At 39.9% G+C, this 20,208-nt stretch overlaps 1 protein-coding gene across 2 annotated transcripts; it reads left to right on the top strand.

The window, feature by feature from the left end:
* Positions 1-8,277: 8,277 nt before the first annotated feature.
* Positions 8,278-17,325, top strand: LOC102295540 (muscarinic acetylcholine receptor M1). 2 transcript variants are annotated; one of them, XM_005943345.2, is made up of 6 exons: positions 8,278-8,624; positions 12,088-12,209; positions 12,616-12,713; positions 13,241-13,536; positions 14,808-15,511; positions 15,628-17,325. In XM_005943345.2, the coding sequence occupies exons 2-6, from the start codon at positions 12,095-12,097 to the stop codon at positions 16,140-16,142; spliced, it is 1,728 nt and encodes a 575-aa protein (XP_005943407.1). In that variant the 5' UTR covers positions 8,278-8,624; positions 12,088-12,094; the 3' UTR covers positions 16,143-17,325. The 2 variants fall into 2 exon arrangements, with proteins under 2 accessions (XP_005943407.1, XP_005943406.1); XM_005943344.3 differs by having other exon boundaries at positions 8,278-8,628.
* The last annotated feature ends 2,883 nt before the right edge of the window (positions 17,326-20,208 follow it).

The following is a 20,208-nucleotide window of genomic DNA, read 5'->3' as shown; positions in this document are numbered from 1 at the left end:
TGTGTGTGTGTGTGTGCTTCAGATTCTTTCTGATGTATCTCATCAACAAAGACGAAACAGAGCACACAGGCCAGGTAAGCACCTTTCCAATCTCTCTGCCAGTAAATATACAAGACTGTCATCCTGTTACGTGGTCAGTACAGTTTAGCTTCAAACTCTCTCTAAGTGTTTCTAACAGTTTGGGTTAGGGTTGGCTGCTAACATGGCTGCTAACATGGCTGCTAACATGTTAAAGCCTCAGTATGGAACATGGAAAATCACCTCTGGTCATATTTGTATGTTCGATCACATACAAAGGATAACATTTCCTGTAATGTTTAACTAATTCCTGAACAAGGGCCTCAAAACAAACTTGTTATCAGTTTTTATCTTAATTGTGATTAAAGCAGAATACTTTATAGAAGTTATTCATAAATGTTTTTGTAGTAATGAGTTTTGTTAAAAGCTAAAAACTGGCCAGTCTCCCATTCAAGATCATTTTGTTGGATATATACTGATGATAATCATCATGGGTGCTATTTCTGGATCACGTTCTAGAAGTCCTGTTTTGTCCACTTGCTCTGTGAACCCTGAGATTATACTGTGGACATTCAAAGACAACTTTTACTTTCAAAATGGCCCGAAGTCCATGTGGCGTATCGTCACTGGGAATGAGTGCTACAACAGGGCAGTTTCAGCAGTTTCCAGTCCAGGAATCCAAAGTTCCCAAGCTAAACAACAACGTTCACGAGTGGTGAATGTTGAAGGCTTGCCTTTTTCATACGCTGAAGGAGACCCAATAACACGTTACTGCCCATCTCTGATGGTGGATCTCAAGGGAAGAAACATTTGGCGATGTCTGTTGGGCTCTAGACTTCAGGCAGTTACTGACCGAAATTACTGATGGATTTATGGACCTAAGTATAAAAATTGTTGTAATATCTAAATAAATAAAGCAGTATTTTGTTAAACTCCTGGAATTAAAGGTAAATGACAGTTTGGTCATGTGATTAAAAATCCACTGTGGGGTTGTAATAGGCAAAATTGAAAAAACAAAAACATTCTGTCATTGGGCACTGTGTGTGAAGGGACCCTTAATTATATGCTCATGGCTTACCACATTTATTTGTTCTAGAAGTTTATGGCTGCAGATATAGCTGCACGCTTGTTAGCTAAGAGGAATAATCAGCCAGAATGGAGCAATCAGATGTGTTTCCTGCAGTACTAGAATAGCACAACAAAGCAGTGAGGAGACAGAAAGGGGGGACGAGAGGTTGCAGTGCCTTATCTAGCTGGGGAGGATCTATGAAAGCTAGACAAGAAAAGTAGCTTCATAATAATACCGTATACAAACTGAGGAGAACATATGAAGCTAAGAGTACCACAGAATAATATTCTATAGAAGTAGAAGAAGAGAAGGACTAAAGGTTGACCAGAGCAGAAATGCACACATTTCAGTTGTGCAAACTGGGGTGTTACAATTCCAAAAGGTATCATAGTTGACTGTAACTAGCCTCAAACCAGGGTACAGTAGATAAACTTAGGGCTAGGTTACATTTTAACCACATTTCGTTTTGTACAACATTCCTTCAGTAAATCCTTTTTTTCTGTTTTACAGAACTTCTAATTCCATTAGTTACCATCATCTTGAAGGGTTCAGTTGAAACGCTAAACAACCATCACAGCCTATTTAGAGTTAAGATTAGGGGTACGGTTAGCATTAAATTCATATTTACCAGGTTGTAAATTCAATTGGAATTTTCACCTATTTAATATATTCAGCTGAAGTCTAATAACAGAAATTCTGAAGGTAAGATGCATGTATGAGACCTAACGTAATGTCTTGAGAACAGTAATGTTATGTTTAGCATGTAGCTAAAATGTAACCTAACCTCACCTTTAAGTGGGCTGTAAGTAAGTTGGTGGATGTTAAAAGGTTAATTAAATTTTTCGTATTTAATCTGTCTTTATAAAAACACATTTGGGGAAATATACAAAAATATGTTTAAATTGACACCAGCTTACTCATCAGAATACAACAGATGTTGCTCAGAGCACTAGCTACAGAGCTTGCCCAAAGGTGTGGGTAAAGTGCTTTCTGGCTCAGCTCTCTCTTTACCGCAGTGGTCAATTGCAACACCAGGGCAACCAGTCTGCCAATCCTGCTTCTCCTCTACTTTTATGAGCAGAAATGGAGAAACTATGTACTATCCAAAGATCCAGCCTCTCCTGCAGCAAGTAGCACCCAGCCGCCCACTTGCATGGTCCTAAATATTATTAAAGGAATGAAAAAAGGTTTTACTTACCTTGCCGTCCTACAGCAGTAGATAAAATGTGGGTTTGATTCTAAATGCATTGTTATAATCCACTGGTTTATGCAAGCATGGATTCAAGGCAAGCCAAAAAGGAGGCAAATGGTGGCTAAAGTTAGCAGTTGGCACCCCACTTCTTCTTTATCGTTATCCAGGGATAAAATTGAAAGTGAAGACTCCCACTAGGCAGCAATCTGCCACCTACTGGCAGCGAGCACTTTGTAGGCAGTTTCTATTCATGCTTATTACACAGGTGTGTCTAGGACAGGGGTCAGCAACCTTTAACACCCAAAGAGCCATTTTTTTCCACGCAAAAGAAAACACTGGGAGCCGCAAATACTTTGTGACATCTAAAATGAAGATAAGACTGTATATATTGTTTTTTACCTTTATGCTTTGTGTGAACAACTAAGGTGTGTTGCTTATGACATCCATGAAGTTCTACAGAGAAAATTACATTTTATTTATGTAATGAACAAAAACTGTTGTGAGCTGCCCCCCTCATATCGCCTTTGGGCTTTTGGAGCCTTGACCTGACTTTTAAAAAATAACTGGGAAAAAAAGCACTATGCTGCTAAAAAATGAAAAATATATATTTGCAAAATTCTGCCTAAATATGTATTTTACCTGGTTAATGTGTGTGGCGGGGCGTGGTCTGCAGCGCCGCTGCAGGGGAGGCGGACGCACCTGAGCGGCACCCACAACCACGCCTTAACGTCTGGTGGTATGTGTCGGGCTGTGAGCTGCAAAGCTACAACCGGCTGTATGTGTCAGCAACTGTGTATGAAAAGTGGTCATTAAAGAGATGCTGAAAAGCATGTTCATGCAAACATCGTCGGGTCTGCCGTGATATGTTTACAACGGGACTTCTGCTCCTGAACCTCTGCGCACAGCGTCTGCGAATCGGGGCTGTACGAAGTCAGTTTACGCAGGACTGTAACCTGTCATCTGTGAGGCGTGAGCGTGTTTGTTTTAACATAGTTCACGGTGGAGCTGCTGACATAATGTGGACCCGAACATCCATAATTGGCCTACCTGGGGTTGAAAGTCTCGATAAATGCAGGGCGTTTCAGCGGGTACACCGGCTTCCACGAGTGTGACACTTATTTTGAGCGATGAAAAAATAATAGAATATAATTTTATTTTTAGATTTCAATATCACAATAATCTTCCAATTTAGAACTACAAGTTAAAAAAGAACTAATATAAATAAAATACACTTCAGCTAAACACTTCTAATTTATTTTCCCAAACCACGCGGAGCCGCACTGTAAGGACTAAAGAGCCGCAGGTTGCCGACCCCTGGTCTAGGAAATAATCACAAACTTTTTAGGTTTTCTTTAATAGTTTCTTAATATGCTATTAGAAGCAGACAGTTTTGCGTTTTGCAGCTCTGTTTTGTGCTTATTACACAGAAAATACCACAGATAATTGAATGGTAATAACTTACCACATTATTAAGTTCTCGTTTCCTTCTTGTTACCCTATCGTTGTTACTATTACCACTTTATTACGGAGCTACCATGATATTACTTGTTTTTACATTGTTATTATTTTGGTAATTGCATAGTAATAACTCATAAATGGCCACATTATTTCCCTCTTGTTTCCCTCTTGTTAGCCTACTTTATTCCGGAGCTGTAATAGAAAGTGCTACCGGGCTCTGTAGGCAAACTGCAAGGATAGGTTTTAGATAAAATAGCACCAAATATAGTCATAACGACAGAGGTCAGAGTGACAGGTTTGTAGTCTCTAAGACTTTTTTTTTTGGTGCAGGAATGATGTTGTAGGCAACACAAAAGCCATAATAATGGAGGCTGTGGAGGCGATAGTATATAGTATATAGATGTAGCCACTTCATGGTTGCCTGGCCCTTTAAAGAGCCATGGTGGATGCCTGGCTGATTCCTGGCTGATTGTCAGCAGATGCTTGATAGATGGATGCTCTCTGATGCATTCATTGGAGTATGAATGCATGTGAATGTTAGATACAAAGCACTTGGAAAAAAATGCTTGTGCAAATGGGTGTGAATGGATAATTGATGCATGTTGCGTAAAGTGCTTTGAGTGCTTAGATCAGGGGTGTCAAACTCCAGCCTTCGAAGGCCAGTATCCTGCTTGTTTTTGTGACATCCCTGCCCACCTGCTGCTGATTACCTGGATCAGGTGTGCTTTGCTAAGAAGAAGCTAACAGGGCAGGTTAGTTGGCAAACAAGCAGGACAGCGGCCCTCGAGGCCTGGAGTTCGACACCTGTGGCTTAGATAGAGTAGAAAAGCACTATACAAGAACCAGTCCATTAACCATTTACCACAGATCTTGCCTGTAATTCTTGAAATTTGCAAATCCCAAAAACCTTTCAAGTGCTTGTGAGAAGTTGAGGTGGGCTACTCCACCACTGCTCTTACCTTTTCTGGGTCAGTCTTCAACTGCCCACTCTCGAGTATATATCCAAGAATGGACACAGTTTTTGCATGAAACTCACATTACTCTGCCTTTATGTAAATGGTAAATGGACTGATTCTAATAGAGCGCTTTTCTACTCTCCCTGAGTACTCAAAGTGCAGTTTACAATATGTCTCATTCACCCCATTCACACTCACTCATACAAGCACTTCTAAACTCGAGTGCAATCTAACCAACATGCGCACACATTCACAGTCCGATGAATGCTTCGGAGGCTTGATACTAGATACTAACTTGGTCATTGGGGGTTAGTATCTTGCCCAAGGATATTTGGCATGCAGACTGGGGAATCCAAGGATCGAACCAGGGGGAAGCCACAGGGGGAAGCCACAGGGGGCTGCGGTGAAATGCCCGCAGGCTCTGCCGGCAGCCAGCCATGCCAGAGCAGACCAAGTCCCGGGCCCAGAAGCCCGAGGTCCGAGGGCACCTCACCCCCCCGGACGCGGCCCGGCCGAGTGTTATGTGGGAATAGGCCTGTGGGAATAGGCCTGAGATGTTGCCAGAGAGGTGAAATTTACGACCCAACCTGACACATAAATATAGACAAACGGGCACACACAGACACAAACATGAATTCCCAGCCTCATGCACACATATAAATACTCGACATTTGCCCAACATGGAGACAGAAATGAACACTGTACACACACTCCCCAAACATACTCTATACTCTCAGGTCCAGGTACCATCACCCCCAGAGGGGCAATCCGGCCATAGGCCCAGGAGATGTTTCCCTTTGCCGTGGGATGGAGACAAGCAGACCGTCCCTGGTCCTGCAGCAGCAGGGAGGTCCAGCATCTCAGACCCCGACCAGATAGACAACTCCTCCTCCCGGTCCGCTTCATACCACCCACTCATATGTGATGTTGCTGCGTGCTGATCTAAATGGTAAATGGCCTGTATTTGTATATTTACTAGTTCCTAAGGACCCCAAAGCGCTTTACACAACCAGTCATCCACCCATCCACACACACATTCACACACAGGTGAAGGCTAGCTCGTAGCCACAGCTGCCCAGAGGCGAGGCTGCCGGACACTGGCACCACCGGGCCCTCTGACCACCACCAGTAGGCAACGGGTGAAGTGTCTTGCCCAAGGACACAACAACCGAGACTGTCCAAGCCGGGGCTCGAACCGGCAACCTTCCGATTACAAGGCGAACTCCCAACTCTTGAGCCACGATTGCCCCAGTGCATTTAAAACATGGGTGGGGCATGGTACTCTCTGCCAGAAAGCAGCTGGTGTCAGCATGGCCCCTCCCTGAGAACCCTTAATGTCTACATTTATTGAAAATTGAGAGGTGGACACTGGGCGCTGCATGTGTGGTGGTGTGATGGAGGAGGAGGCGGGAGGCAGTTGGGGATGGGGAGGGAAGCACTGGAAGCACCACAAATAAGCTATGTTTTCATTTCAGAGTGCAATGAGACATTAAACTGTTTAATTTTCAATAGAAAAATGGAAAAATTGAGTGTTCTAAAATTTATGACCAGTAGTTTATATGTTTTACTTTGTTTTGAATTTAAAAACTTGTAGATAATGTGCAAAAAAAAGAGATTTTATTTATGTCTTTGTATAAATTTTTAACTTTGGATAATGGTAGCTTAGTGAAGATCCAAATGGTCCCTTGTAACACATTTGTTAATGAATAAATCTTCTGAAGTAAACTTCACTTGGTTCATATGAAACCACTGTTCAGTCTCAATCCACACAGCATTATTGCCGCTTTATAAAGATGGAACCCTTCCCTACTAATGAAATATAGAAATGTGATCTGATCAAGGATCTTTAGACTCAATGGGGAGATTGAAATTGAGTCAGTGTTACTGGATAACTTAGTGTAACTGCTTCTTGAGTAGTTATGATACTTAGCATTGTGACTAATATCTTAGGAACTTCCACACAAGATAGCATTTGTTAGGATTTGTTACATTATTTAGTTATTCTGTGGTTGATGTTAGAGGAAAGCAGAGTTAGTATTTTGCTCTGCTGTTAGACCCATGAATTTAGGGTTTAACGTGTTCTTAGTATAGCTACAAGAGCCATGCATCCATTTTAGTACGCTTAAGTGGTTGATCTCTATAGAAGACCAACCATGTTTTCTCTTTCTCCCTGGTTTCTAGAAAATTGCTGGTTTCTAGTTGCTTTTTGGTGGAGGTAGAATTGGTGCATAAATACTCACCAGAAGTAGCTGTCTGAACCCTAGGGTTGAGACTAAATTGTACTAAATGACTAAGACTTGGGAGCATAAACTCTGTGGTGGAGCTTCACCATTGTATTTGTGTCTAGGGTTTCTGACCTTACTGAACACATGACTTTTTCAGAGGGTGGTATGGGGAACTGTGACTAGGTGTAACTGGTAAGTGTATAAAGGGTAAAAATTGCACAGTTGAACTTGAGTAGTGTTGTAATTAATCTAGTAGTTTGATCTGATAGCTTTATTGTAGACCACGTTAACTGCTTTGAATTGCTGTTGTGTCTTGTAGGTATTTTTATGTGCTTCCTTCAGCTTCCAGGCCTCTCTGGGGGGAAATATATCTCTGCCTCAAGTTTCTAGCTAAAAGTTACTTAGTAAGCAAATAGGGGAAAGTGTTGGAAGTCAGATTGTTATTTACAGCTAAATTTTATTTTGGACACAGATCTTGCGTGTTTGGTGTCATGAGAATGCAGCCATTCGCTTGCCATATGAAAGTGACACATTCATATGTCCTTATATGGTCAGGACAGTCTTCAAATTGGAAGGACTGTGTGTGTGTGTGTGTGTGTGTGTGTGTGTGTGTGTGTGTGTGTGTGTGTGTGTGAGACAGAGAGAGAACAAAGTAAGGTCTTCCTGTCATTTTTTCCACTTCGACAAGTGTTTCACACATGGGTTCAAAGCCACTGTGTTACTTTATATTACATTACTTTTCCTTTATTTGTTTTTTTTTTTTTACATTGCTGATGTTTTAAATAATTGGTTTTAAGGTGTATCCAGTCCTGTGTTTTATACTGCAGATATCTACAGTTTAATGCAACTTACCACCAGTCACGTATACCCATAATAGATGGTCGTGTGCTTTTTGTCTTTTGACTACATTTTTTTTCTAGTAAATTGCTTAAAAAGTTATGGACAAATATCAGGTTATGTCAGTTTCAGTAGTTTCAACCTCTCGAAGAGAACAGAAAACTAATCTTTAGCCCATTTTCCAATTAGTACCTCCTCGGCACGGCTCGCCACGGTTTGCCATTTTTAAAAACGGGGAAATTGCTACAAAAAACCACACAGAGGTCTCCAAGTCTGACAAAAAGCCACAGGCCGAGCAGCAGGTATATTCTTGCCTCGACGCCCACATTTATTGATTTGTTCATGTGGGATGCTCACATATGTTGCTATGACAATGACAACGGACATAAGGTGGTTCTAAATTGTTATGTCGTGGCAAGCTGTGTCTAGTTGGTGTGAATAGGTACTAATGGAAAAGGGGCGTTTGTCCTTTCAAAAGTTAGTGTTATCTTCCTATAATTTGGTTGATTCTGTTCATCTGTATGTAGCATTTTCCAGATGAACCGAATCAACTTTTTGGGATGGATGACTGATCATGCATAAAGATATATTCCATTTAATTCTCAGTTTGTATCTTTTTTAGTTCATAAGGTCATTTTATTATCTGACAGTTTCTTGGTCAGATCCCTCACAACATCTTCTAGTTAACGCTAACTTGTAAAAGTACTCTTCTAAAAACCTCCCCTGCAGAAAGAAGCAAAGCTTTGGTCAAAGGCGGAGCTGGAGGATTCCGTCACTCACCCACTGAACTACAGAAGAAAACTCTACGCTGCATGAGTAGAGCTAAGTTTCCCATCAGGATATCACAGTAGATACTGAGACAAGAGTGGGTAGGTAAGAGCAATTCAATGTGTAATTCAATTTCTAATAGTTAGGGTTTTATAAATACAGCATTTACTATTCCTTAAGTAACTAGTGAGAGGTTTCTGATTGTTTTTAAATGCAAATTTTTAAAGTAAAGTCAAGGAGACTGTCTTTGATTTCATTCATAACTTATTGGAAAGGATTTGCATGTGCAGAGTATTTTCATGTACTTTCTTTAAGATTAAGTACTTACCATTTTAGTTGATTCTTCTATTTTAATGTGTGTTTTGTTGACTTGTTTATGTAAAAGTCACTCTTCAGCTGAAAGGCTAAAATGTTTCTCTTCTACAAGATTATCATCAGTTCTAAGAACACCAGCCAAAGAGATTTTCTGTGACGAAATGATGTTTCTGGCTTTAATTAGTACAGCCTGTATTAGTAATGTCATCTATTCTTTACAGGCTATGCTAATCTATGCCAGAATCACCAATGCGATGGATGGTGAGGCTATAATACTGTTCAAAGATTGCTCAGTGTTTGTCAGCTTTTGTGGAAATGCAGTGCTGTCTTGTGTATTTAATACTAAGGACAATCAAAATGTATCTAGAGAAGGTTTGCTCTAATTTTATAGTCAACATATACAAGGTGACTCGCAGTTTGTATGCAGCAAAAAGTGTCAAAATCTAAAAAGGATGCCAGGAATGCTTTGGAAGAGAGGGGTTGTTTTTTCATGTAATTTGGGTTGTGAAAAGCAAAAGGATTTAAACGTAAATGTATAGTAAATGTGAATACATACATTTAATATGTCACTTGTTCTTTTCACGTTCAACTGAGTATCGAAAATAAGTAAACAACTCTGTTTTCACAGTTTTTTAAAACTGTGTTATAGAAAAGATGAAATAAGAACTGATGTTACAAACCACCAACCCTCCACACTGTGTTTGCTCACGTAAACAGCAGCTTTGTTTAGTTGGCTTTCAGTGTGGCCGTGTTTGATGCCATTTAATAGTTTATGGATTAGGTCGACCATTGTATGTCGGACGTGTAGCACTAAAATTCAATGTGATGTTTAACTATTTGAACAGGAGAAAGTATGTAGGTATTGCACACTGATCCTGTGCAAGATTACACTCTGACTTTACATTACAGTGTCCTGTTGATAAAATAAGTTCAGGTTTCAGTGAGGCAGGTTAAGAGGATGCTGTGGCAGACAGACAGAGGTCAAACATGATGAAGGATCTTACCTGGTAAGCTGGGGAGTTTGAATTTGTTCTTCTATTAAGAGAAGTGTTTTACTGTTTTACTGGGCTCTTGTTGGATTGGTAGCAGGTTCTACATGTCTGCAGTCACTCAGTGAACAAAGGATGGCTGACTATGTCTTTCATACATAAAGAAGCATGTTTAAATTTATACCTCTCATACATCTACTAAGAAGTACTTGCCGCTATTCCCTGTGCAATATTTTGGCAGATGTGCAATTACCATCCCTATCCTTAATCACCATAGCCATTCTACCCTTATTTATTATATCCTATTATGATGCCCATGTACAAACTCCCACAGTGTGGGAGTTTATTGTATATTGTTTTCTTTACTTCTGCACCTTTGTAGTCTTGCTACCTAATTCTGCTGTGCACTCAACTGTACAATGACAATAAAAACGTTTTAAGTTCTAAGGCAATTCACTTGTCTCACAACAGCCTTGACTGAATTTATGCTGTCCTCATTACAAGTTTTTGACTGTAATGTATTTTCAACTACATAGCTAGCTTGTTATATCCTTTATCAATGCATCCTCTAAGGCACAGATGGTTTGTTGTATTTGGTAGGGTTTAATTGTGAAAAATATGCAAATATTTGTAAAACATAAAAGAAAGCAAATTGTATGTGTATTATTACAGAAGTAAAATAACAATAACTGTAACATATGAGCAGCTTAGAGAAACAGTACTGTACAGACACATTTAATTTGTCTGCAAATAACCATGATCACAGATACAGTACTCAGTCCCAAAAGATAGTCAAAAAGCAAGCAGCTTAGAAATGAAGCCATATTAAGCAAGGATTAAAAGGATTATTGCACTGCGATGCTCGGTCTATGAACCACTGAGCAAAAAGGAAGCTCCTTAGTGACCCCCATGTGTAACCACAGTGATTATTACAGGCTCACATCCTTTGCAATACTGCTATTTACAATGACCACAAGATGGTGCCAAAGGCAGTACCAAAGAAAGAAAAGCTATGGTTCCAATACAGGAATTTATTTTCACAGTTTCACACTGGGCTTCTCCGGTCCGCACATTAAAGCAGACTTGAGCAAGAAACTAAACTCTTAATGTATCCATGTGTATGTGTGATTGGGAAAATGCCTTACACATATGCTGTGCATATAGAATAAACAGTTGTGATTATGTGTAAACTAGTGAATGACTTCTGGCAAAACTGCTTTTAGATTTAAGTAGGAGTAGAAAAACGTTGTGCAAGAGCCAATCAAAGCAGCCACCGCTCTAAGTTTAAACCTTACTAGTATCTAAATGGATGAGTTATTAAAAAGAATCTGACCATTATAAAGTCCTTATGAAGAGAGAAACTATCCAAAGTAACCAGTTTGTAAAGATATTTGTAATGCTTATGACCTTTAGATAATTATTTACTTTGTTACTTTGTACCTCCTCCCTTACATGATGTTCGGTGTGACTTAAGGAATCGGGAACAACCAAGTAACCTCGTAACCTCTAAGGCTGAAAAATGAAGCCAACATGAAAGTGCCAATAACACTGGTACCTCTAAAGGTAAATTGAGGGTGATTCCAAAACTGAGGTAATCACAATAGGGCAATCAATTACTTTTCAGACTTTTCTGTGTGATTGACATGTAGCTATTTCCAAACTGCTTGCTGGGACTCACTCTGTAGGTGGGTGGATCGATCTAAACATTGACAATATCGATACCAATGATGGTAATGGTATCAGACTGATATCAGCGCGATTGATATATACCCTTCCCTAAGCTGACTTTATAAGCTGATATGAAATGTTTGTATCTGTATTGGTATAGGCAATACCATCTTTGTATTTATTTGGTATCAGCATCAGAATGTGTAGTATGGCACACCACTACTCATCTCAGTCAACTGGAGTCACTGAACTGGACCTCTCAGTTTGGTTTGTGATATTTGGAGCAATCTAATTGATTTGAGAAATATTATGGCTTGCTATGAGGTACCAACAGTCCAAGACATTTATGTGCTTTGGTGAGTGAATGCTAGTAATTTATTAGTCTGTCACTTTGCACCAGTGATCAGGTGTATCAGTAAATCATATGATTGCACCTTGCTAATGCTGACAAGCTGGACTGGATAGTCTGGATAAAGTAACATGTCTTGGCTGACTGAAATGGTACCTTATTGTCATTTGTAAAAGTATCAGCTGAATTCCTTAATCGTTCATTTTTATGTATTAAAATGATTTATTCTGTTTTTTCTTTCAGATGTGTCATGGTCACAATGAACCTGACCTCCAGCTCTGATCCTGTCTACTTCCTTACCAGCAGATTTCCTGGTATGAGAGACCAGCCAGATACCATCATCAAAGCTGACTCTGCTATCTTAGGTACTATGCACAACTGTAAAGCTGTGTAAATTATATGTGTACATGTTAAATGATATTCTATCTGAAAGAACACGTGCAGGGAATAGGAAAATAAAGAAAACAAAAGAACTTAAGATTATGCCTATATTCCTGCAGGACAATGCGTGGAGGAAAAAGAAGACATACGAAGGACAGTCAAAGAACTAAAAAAGCAAAAAATACCAAAATGTAACAGAAAGCCACTTGACTTTAGGCTGGTGACAGAGAGATAATAATGTAAGGCTGCGAAAAGAATTGTGGCAATCTGAAATGGAAATATGATTTGTAGGCACAATAATTTCAAATCATTGCTTTGTTTTTTCCAAATTAGGTTATTTTATTAGTTGAGAAAATTGATTCACAATAATAATATTCTCCACATTTTCAGGTGGCTCCTACCAGAGTATGGGCAATTCAGCAGATAACAGAACATTAATGCTGCCTCCAGATGAGTTTAATCCATTAGGAGGGCATACAATCTGGCAGGTAACTGTTGTGGCAACAGTTCTACTTTTAACTTTGATCTTATTAGATCTGTTTTAGGGCTTCACTATATAAATTCCATGCTTCAGTACCAAGCCATGGAACTCTAACTACCACCAAAAATTCAGCTCATGGGTCTAGGGGCTTGATGGCTCCTGTGAAAGTTTTGCGTACAGTAGATATTCCGGGGCAAACTTTGCATACATGAAAATTTATTTTCATAAAGAGACTTTTTACAAGTATGGTTACATTTTTGTTTTGTTCAGATTGAGATATTATTGCCAAACAAAACTGTTCCACATGTAATATAATGTTAAACTGACAGTGATGCAGGATGACATCTGCAGTGAAAGCACGTCATTTGAACCATTGCTTGACAAGTGAATAGTTTTCTGTATGTTCCTCATTTATCCTAAAGGTGTTATAGGTTTGGAGGAACTATATAGAGTAATAGGTCATTTACTGCACAATGGCTGTTGAGTTTAAGGAAGCAGTTCGTTTTTGATTTTTGCTTACGTCTTCACCTTCAGGTCATCATAATTGTCCTCCTCACTGGATCACTTTCTCTTGTCACTATTGTTGGCAACATCCTAGTGTTGGTGTCATTCAAGGTAAATAAGGCACTGAAGACAGTGAACAATTACTATCTGCTGAGCCTAGCTTTTGCTGACCTGACCATTGGAACGCTGTCTATGAATCTGTATACCACCTACATCATCATGGACCAGTGGGCCCTGGGACCAGTTGTTTGTGACCTGTGGCTTGCGATAGACTATGTGGCCAGTAATGCCTCTGTCATGAATCTGCTAGTCATCAGCTTTGACAGGTAAGTTGAATTTAAAAAAAAAAATTCAGTAAATCTATCTACCAGGGGTGCAACGATACTCGTATCGATATTGAACCGTTCGGGTGCTTTCGGTTCGGTACGCATATGTATCGAACAATACAACATTTTTAATTTATTTTATCAACTTTCCTTCTGACGATGCTGTCTGTGTTGAGCGCTCAGTGGATCTGCGCTCGACAGTGCAGCCTAGGCGGAGTAGTCGAACGCAGATTCACTGAGCGCAGGGCAAGCTAGCGAGACAGAAGTTAAGCTCTCCTTGCAACATGGCAAATTGAACCTCCCCCACCCTCATTCAGATCTGCCGTTTGGAACTATTTTGGTTTTCATGTGACGTATGACCCTGAAGGTAAGCGCATCATGGACAAAAGTGAAACAGTGTGTCGGATGTGCCACGCAATGCTCAATTACATGGGTGGGAGCTAGTGTGTTAGCGCAGTTAGCTCGTTAACGTGTTGGCCGTCCAGCCCCAGGCACGGGGCGATCGGCGGTAACTCGTTAATGGAGATTTGCCGTGTTGTGGCGTTAACGTCATTTCAGATTAACGCTGACAGCACTAGTGGGAACACAACGAATATGACTGCACATTTACGCCGACATCATCCTCGTGCAAAGACAAGTGGAAGCAGACAAAAACAACAAGCACTCATGCTACAAACTTTACCCGAGTCATTTAGACAGCCGTTAGCACATGATTCTCCTTATGGGGACCTGATATGTTTAATATGCTGCTGAGAATATAGCCCAGAAGAAGCGCATAGTAGAGCTTTTATTTTGGAAGAGCCATTTCTCTGTAATAAACTCTTTTCCAAAGATGAGTGATTTCTCCATCAGATGGATTTATTTTTTTTATCCCTTTGTTGTTTCAGCAACATTAAATTTAAAAACTGCACTTTTGAGTTAAATTATATATTTATAATTTTAATAAATGACAAATTAAAAAGGCATGAACAAATTTTTGTATTGAAAAAATATCGAACCGTGACACCAAAGTATCGAACCGAACCGTGAATTTTGTGTATCGTTGCACCCCTACTATCTACGGTCATGTATTTTGATGTATAAATTTTAATGATTTAAAAATAAATACATAAAACATGTATTGAAATCGCAAACATTTCCATGCTTTATGATGGAAATGTATCCATAGCCATGACAAAGCTTTCATGAGCGTCATGGGTTTGAAAATATCTAATTCTTTTGGCTCTGAACAGCTTCAAATAGTTGCCTGCCTTCTTTTTGTATCCTCTTAGGTATTTTTCTGTAACCAGACCACTGACTTACCGGGCCAAGCGAACAACCAAGCGGGCCATGACCATGATTGGATTAGCCTGGTCTATCTCTTTTATTCTGTGGGCCCCAGCCATTCTGTTCTGGCAGTACATCGTGGGTGAGCGGACAGTACAGCCAAACGAGTGCTACATTCAGTTCTTGTCTGAGCCTATAATTACATTTTGTACAGCTATTGCTGCCTTCTACTTGCCAGTAACTATTATGGCAATCCTGTTCTGGAAGATCTATCAGGAGACAGAGAAGCGAGCTAAAGATGTACAGGGTCTCAAGGGATCTGGGTCAGGGAACAACCCAAATCAGGCTCCACATGAAAGGGGTAGTAGTGGAAAAAAAGGTGGAGAAAGTACACCCAACAACCAGAATATCTCAGCAGCTATGCTGCACCAGGTGAGGTCCCAAAACTACAGCAGCTATGGACTAAATTATTTGTCTTCTGAGAAGAACAACGCAAGCCTACCAGGAGGCGTAGAAAGTAGAGGGAAATGCAACATGTTCTGCTTTGAGATTTCATCTCTTCTGCCAGTTCACCATGCATCCAAGAGACTAAATGCCACATCACCACCAGCAGAACAGAGTAGCTGTGACAGCTTTAACAATAACGAGGCCTGGGATTCAGAAGACCAGTCAGGTTCAGAGGCAGAAGTCGATGCAAGATCTTCAAAAGGTTGGACATAGACCTATTTAGTGGTCTTTGTTTTCATAATATATTAATAAATACCCTACTACATGATGTTTAATGTTCATTACATGTCCCTTTTGATGTTTAATATATCTATATAGATGGTAAGAAGTCTAGAAAGGGGAAGGAAAACAAGGAAAAATATCCCCTGTCTACAAACATAAGTCCAAGAGGATCAAATGCAGCAACCTCCAGTTCTGCTGACCTGTCACCTACAGCTATCACCATGAAAGACGCTGCAGTGGCCAAACGCTTTGCCTCCAAGGCCAAGACAGAGATCAGCAAGCGCAAGAACGAAAAAAAGGCAAATGAGAAAAAAGCTGCAAGGACACTTAGCGCCATTCTGTTTGCCTTCATTACAACATGGTTACCATATAATATCATGGTTTTGGTCAATACTTTTTGTCAGGACTGTATCCCTGAAACTCTCTGGGCTCTGGGCTACTGGTTGTGTTATGTTAACAGCACAGTCAACCCCATGTGCTATGCCTTATGCAACAAGACCTTCAGAACAACCTTTAGAGATATTTTAATGTGTCAGTGGAATCAAAGGAAGAACAAGCCTCATTTTTATCAGAGACAGGCTGTGGCATTCCATAAGAAAGACCCCATGTAGAGTGTGGATCTTTGTTTAAAGCTGCACTTTCTAATCCACAATCAGAGTTGGACGCCTTAACTTTAATGGAAACATAATTAATTGAAATTCACCCTCACAAATATTTTTGTGTTCTATTAATTTATTTGTGTAGTTATTATTGTAGGGTTTTTACATTACAATATAAAGCCCCTTGAGGCAACTGTTGCTGTGATTTGGTGCTATATATAAATACAGTTAATTTGAATGTTATTGTATTCTTGCTTTTTTACCAAGCTACTGTAGTAGAAAAACCTATCGTCCAAAATATTGTATCTTCATTGCTTCATTTGGAATGGATAATTATCTTCCACAGATACTCCAAATAATCACGTTTCATGTATTTAGCGTCATATCCATAAAAAAAACTGGTCACCAGATATTACATAGTAATACAGATGAATCACTAGAATATATCACCTTCAGTGTTTTTGGTGGGTGTATCTTTACATTGCCCACATGTCCAAATAACTCATGGATTAAACAGTTTCTCCACCCTGGGGCCAAATAATCAGTTTCAGTGAAAAAACAACTCTCAGTTTAACTTAAAAAAATAAAAATAAAAATAAAATCTTTAGAAAATTTAATATTTGCAAAGTTTGAGCCCATAAAATGACTTTGTGTAAAATCTCTGACCTTCACTTTGGCACTTCTTTCATGACACACTGTATTTTTATTTGCTGGTCCTAATAACTACGATGTTCAAGTAGATTAATTTCAGTTTCATTTATGAAATGACAATCTTGAAGGATCTATAAGTTTTCTGGATTCAATTCAAATAATAATGTGTAATAATACAGAATGATACAGGGAATACGTATTGAGCATGCTTACTGAAATTTATATAATTTTGCATTGCTTGGGTGTGATCTTTGATCCATTTTTTCACACAAACTGTCTTCAAATCTTAAAGGTTTCAGAGTGTGAACTTGGATTTTTAGTTCTTTCCAAAGATTTATAAATGGATTCAAGGCGGGGCCATTTCACAAGATGTATTTTCTTTCTCCAATTGAGAATTTTCTATCTGTGTGTTTGGGAATTGTCTTGCACTGTCTACCCTTGTTTAACATGCAGCATCATGGCTGATGGCAACAGGTCAAGGATGTCTTGGTACATCACTCCATTTATCCTCCCTTTAGTTACAGTGGGGCAAAAAAGTATTTAGTCAGCCACCGATTGTGCAAGTTCCCCCACCTAAAATGATGACAGAGGTCAGTAATTTGCACCAGAGGTACACTTCAACTGTGAGAGACAGAATGTGAAAAAAAAATCCATGAATCCACATGGTAGGATTTGTAAAGAATTTATTCGTAAATCAGGGTGGAAAATAAGTATTTGGTCAATAACAAAAATACAACTCAATACTTTGTAACATAACCTTTGTTGGCAATAACAGAGGTCAAACGTTTACTATAGGTCTTTACCAGGTTTGCACACACAGTAGCTGGTATTTTGGCCCATTCCTCCATGCAGATCTTCTCGAGAGCAGTGATGTTTTGGGGCTGTCGCCGAGCAACACGGACTTTCAACTCCCGCCACAGATTTTCTATGGGGTTGAGGTCTGGAGACTGGCTAGGCCACTCCAGGACTTTCAAATGCTTCTTACGGAGCCACTCCTTTGTTGCCCGGGCGGTGTGTTTTGGATCATTGTCATGTTGGAAGACCCAGCCTCGTTTCATCTTCAAAGTTCTCACTGATGGAAGGAGGTTTTGGCTCAAAATCTCACGATACATGGCCCCATTCATTCTGTCCTTAACACGGATCAGTCGTCCTGTCCCCTTGGCAGAAAAACAGCCCCATAGCATGATGTTTCCACCCCCATGCTTCACAGTAGGTATGGTGTTCTTGGGATGCAACTCAGTATTCTTCTTCCTCCAAACACGACGAGTTGAGTTTATACCAAAAAGTTCTACTTTGGTTTCATCTGACCACATGACATTCTCCCAATCCTCTGCTGTATCATCCATGTGCTCTCTGGCAAACTTCAGACGGGCCTGGACATGCACTGGCTTCAGCAGCGGAACACGTCTGGCACTGCGGGATTTGATTCCCTGCCGTTGTAGTGTGTTACTGATGGTGACCTTTGTTACTTTGGTCCCAGCTCTCTGCAGGTCATTCACCAGGTCCCCCCGTGTGGTTCTGGGATCTTTGCTCACCGTTCTCATGATCATTTTGACCCCACGGGATGAGATCTTGCGTGGAGCCCCAGATCGAGGGAGATTATCAGTGGTCTTGTATGTCTTCCATTTTCTGATGATTGCTCCCACAGTTGATTTTTTCACACCAAGCTGCTTGCCTATTGTAGATTCACTCTTCCCAGTCTGGTGCAGGTCTACAATACTTTTCCTGGTGTCCTTCGAAAGCTCTTTGGTCTTGGCCATGGCGGAGTTTGGAGTCTGACTGTTTGAGGCTGTGGACAGGTGTCTTTTATACAGATGATGAGTTCAAACAGGTGCCATTCATACAGGTAACGAGTGGGGGACAGAAAAGCTTCTTACAGAAGACGTTACAGGTCTGTGAGAGCCAGAGATTTTCCTTGTTTGAGGTGACCAAATACTTATTTTCCACCCTATTTACGAATAAATTCTTTACAAATCCTACCATGTGGATTCATGGATTTTTTTTTCACATTCTGTCTCTCACAGTTGAAGTGTACCTCTGGTGCAAATTACTGACCTCTGTCATCATTTTAAGTGGGGGAACTTGCACAATCGGTGGCTGACTAAATACTTTTTTGCCCCACTGTATATAAAGTCTACCAAGTTTGAGCATGACCACATACTACAAAAAACAATCCCCACCATAGTGTTTCCACCTCCAAACTTGGTTGGTATGGTGTTTTTGAGGTGCCATTTCTCCTCCTCCTGCACAATGTGTGCAGTGAGATCAAGTGAGTTTAATTTTGGTCTCATTTGACAAGACTATGTTCACCCAGTAGATCATTGGCTTGTCTAAATGTTTTGCAGAAAACTTTAAGTGACCAATGGAGTGAGCTGAAAAATCACAAAAATTTTATGACCTGGAAAAGTAGCCCTTAAGGATTTGTTATTTGTAAGGTTACAGTAACCTTTAAGAACACTGTAAATGTTATAAAAATAAACAGGTTTTTACCACTACTATTTCACAAAGGCTTAAAAAAGGAATGTCCACAATTTAGACTATTTTAATGTGGGATATTTTATTAAAGCAATTTAGCAGGAGCAAAGCAACAGCACAACCAAAAAATAATGATCACATAATCAAATCATATTTAATTATACTTATCCAATTAATCTAACCTGAGTTAATGCTCATTTCTAATACTAATCTGGAAAGGAGAGCTGCTGAAGAGAGAATGGGTATGCATTGGCTAGAAATGGGAATTGATAAGAATAAAGCACTTCAATGCGAGTAAAGATTCCAAGGAATTGGACTCCTGGGAACCTCGATACCCATCCCTAGCCTTGGCCATGATGCCCTTATCTCTCATCCATTTTGATATCATCTAATAGGAAAGTAGCTCCCTTTGGAAATTCAGTCCCCTAGGAATAAGGTAAAAATCCAGATCTTCTTGAAGTTATAATCCACAGGACCACAGTAGACATCCTTGAAAGTTGTAATCCAGAAGAAAAAAAATTGGAAATTCAAGTCTTCTTGAATTTATAACCTAAAATGTACAAAAAATCTAAAACTAATTTTTGGGTCCACCGATGAACCTTGAAATACAATGTTTTGCTCATCCCCAGAAGACCGAGAAGAACAACCTCAAATGTTCCTACAAGCCTTCTTTTTATAAAGGCAAGGCAAGGCAAGTTTTTTTGTATAGCACAATTCAATGGATGGGGCCTTCAGCTGTAAAGCCACATATTCAAAAGACTGAAAACTTCCAGGAGATAGCTGCTTACATTGAAATGATTCATTAAATAAGACAGCGACCCCTCCTCCTCTCCTGCTCACCCTGGCCTCACTGATAAAACTGTAGTTAGGAGGGGTCGTCTCGATGAGAACAGCTCCACTGTTACTTTGGTCCAACCAAGTTTCAGTTAAAAACATAAAATCAAGGCTGTGC

Source organism: Haplochromis burtoni, unplaced genomic scaffold (genome assembly GCF_018398535.1).
Source record: "Haplochromis burtoni strain Fernald_Lab_line unplaced genomic scaffold, NCSU_Asbu1 Contig_367, whole genome shotgun sequence".
In the NCBI taxonomy this organism is placed as follows: domain Eukaryota; kingdom Metazoa; phylum Chordata; class Actinopteri; order Cichliformes; family Cichlidae; genus Haplochromis; species Haplochromis burtoni.
The sequence above is the reverse complement of the archived record's forward strand: the minus strand, read 5'-3'. Positions and strand labels throughout refer to the sequence as shown.

Bases quoted from the DNA above. Each gene is read 5' to 3' on its own strand.
- LOC102295540 (XM_005943345.2), top strand. From the start codon at position 12,095: ATGGTCACAATGAACCTGACCTCCAGCTCTGATCCTGTCTACTTCCTT. The intron at 12,210-12,615 runs GTACTATGCACA...CCACATTTTCAG, and splicing joins AGCTGACTCTGCTATCTTAG to GTGGCTCCTACCAGAGTATG. The intron at 15,512-15,627 runs GTTGGACATAGA...ATATCTATATAG, and splicing joins CGATGCAAGATCTTCAAAAG to ATGGTAAGAAGTCTAGAAAG.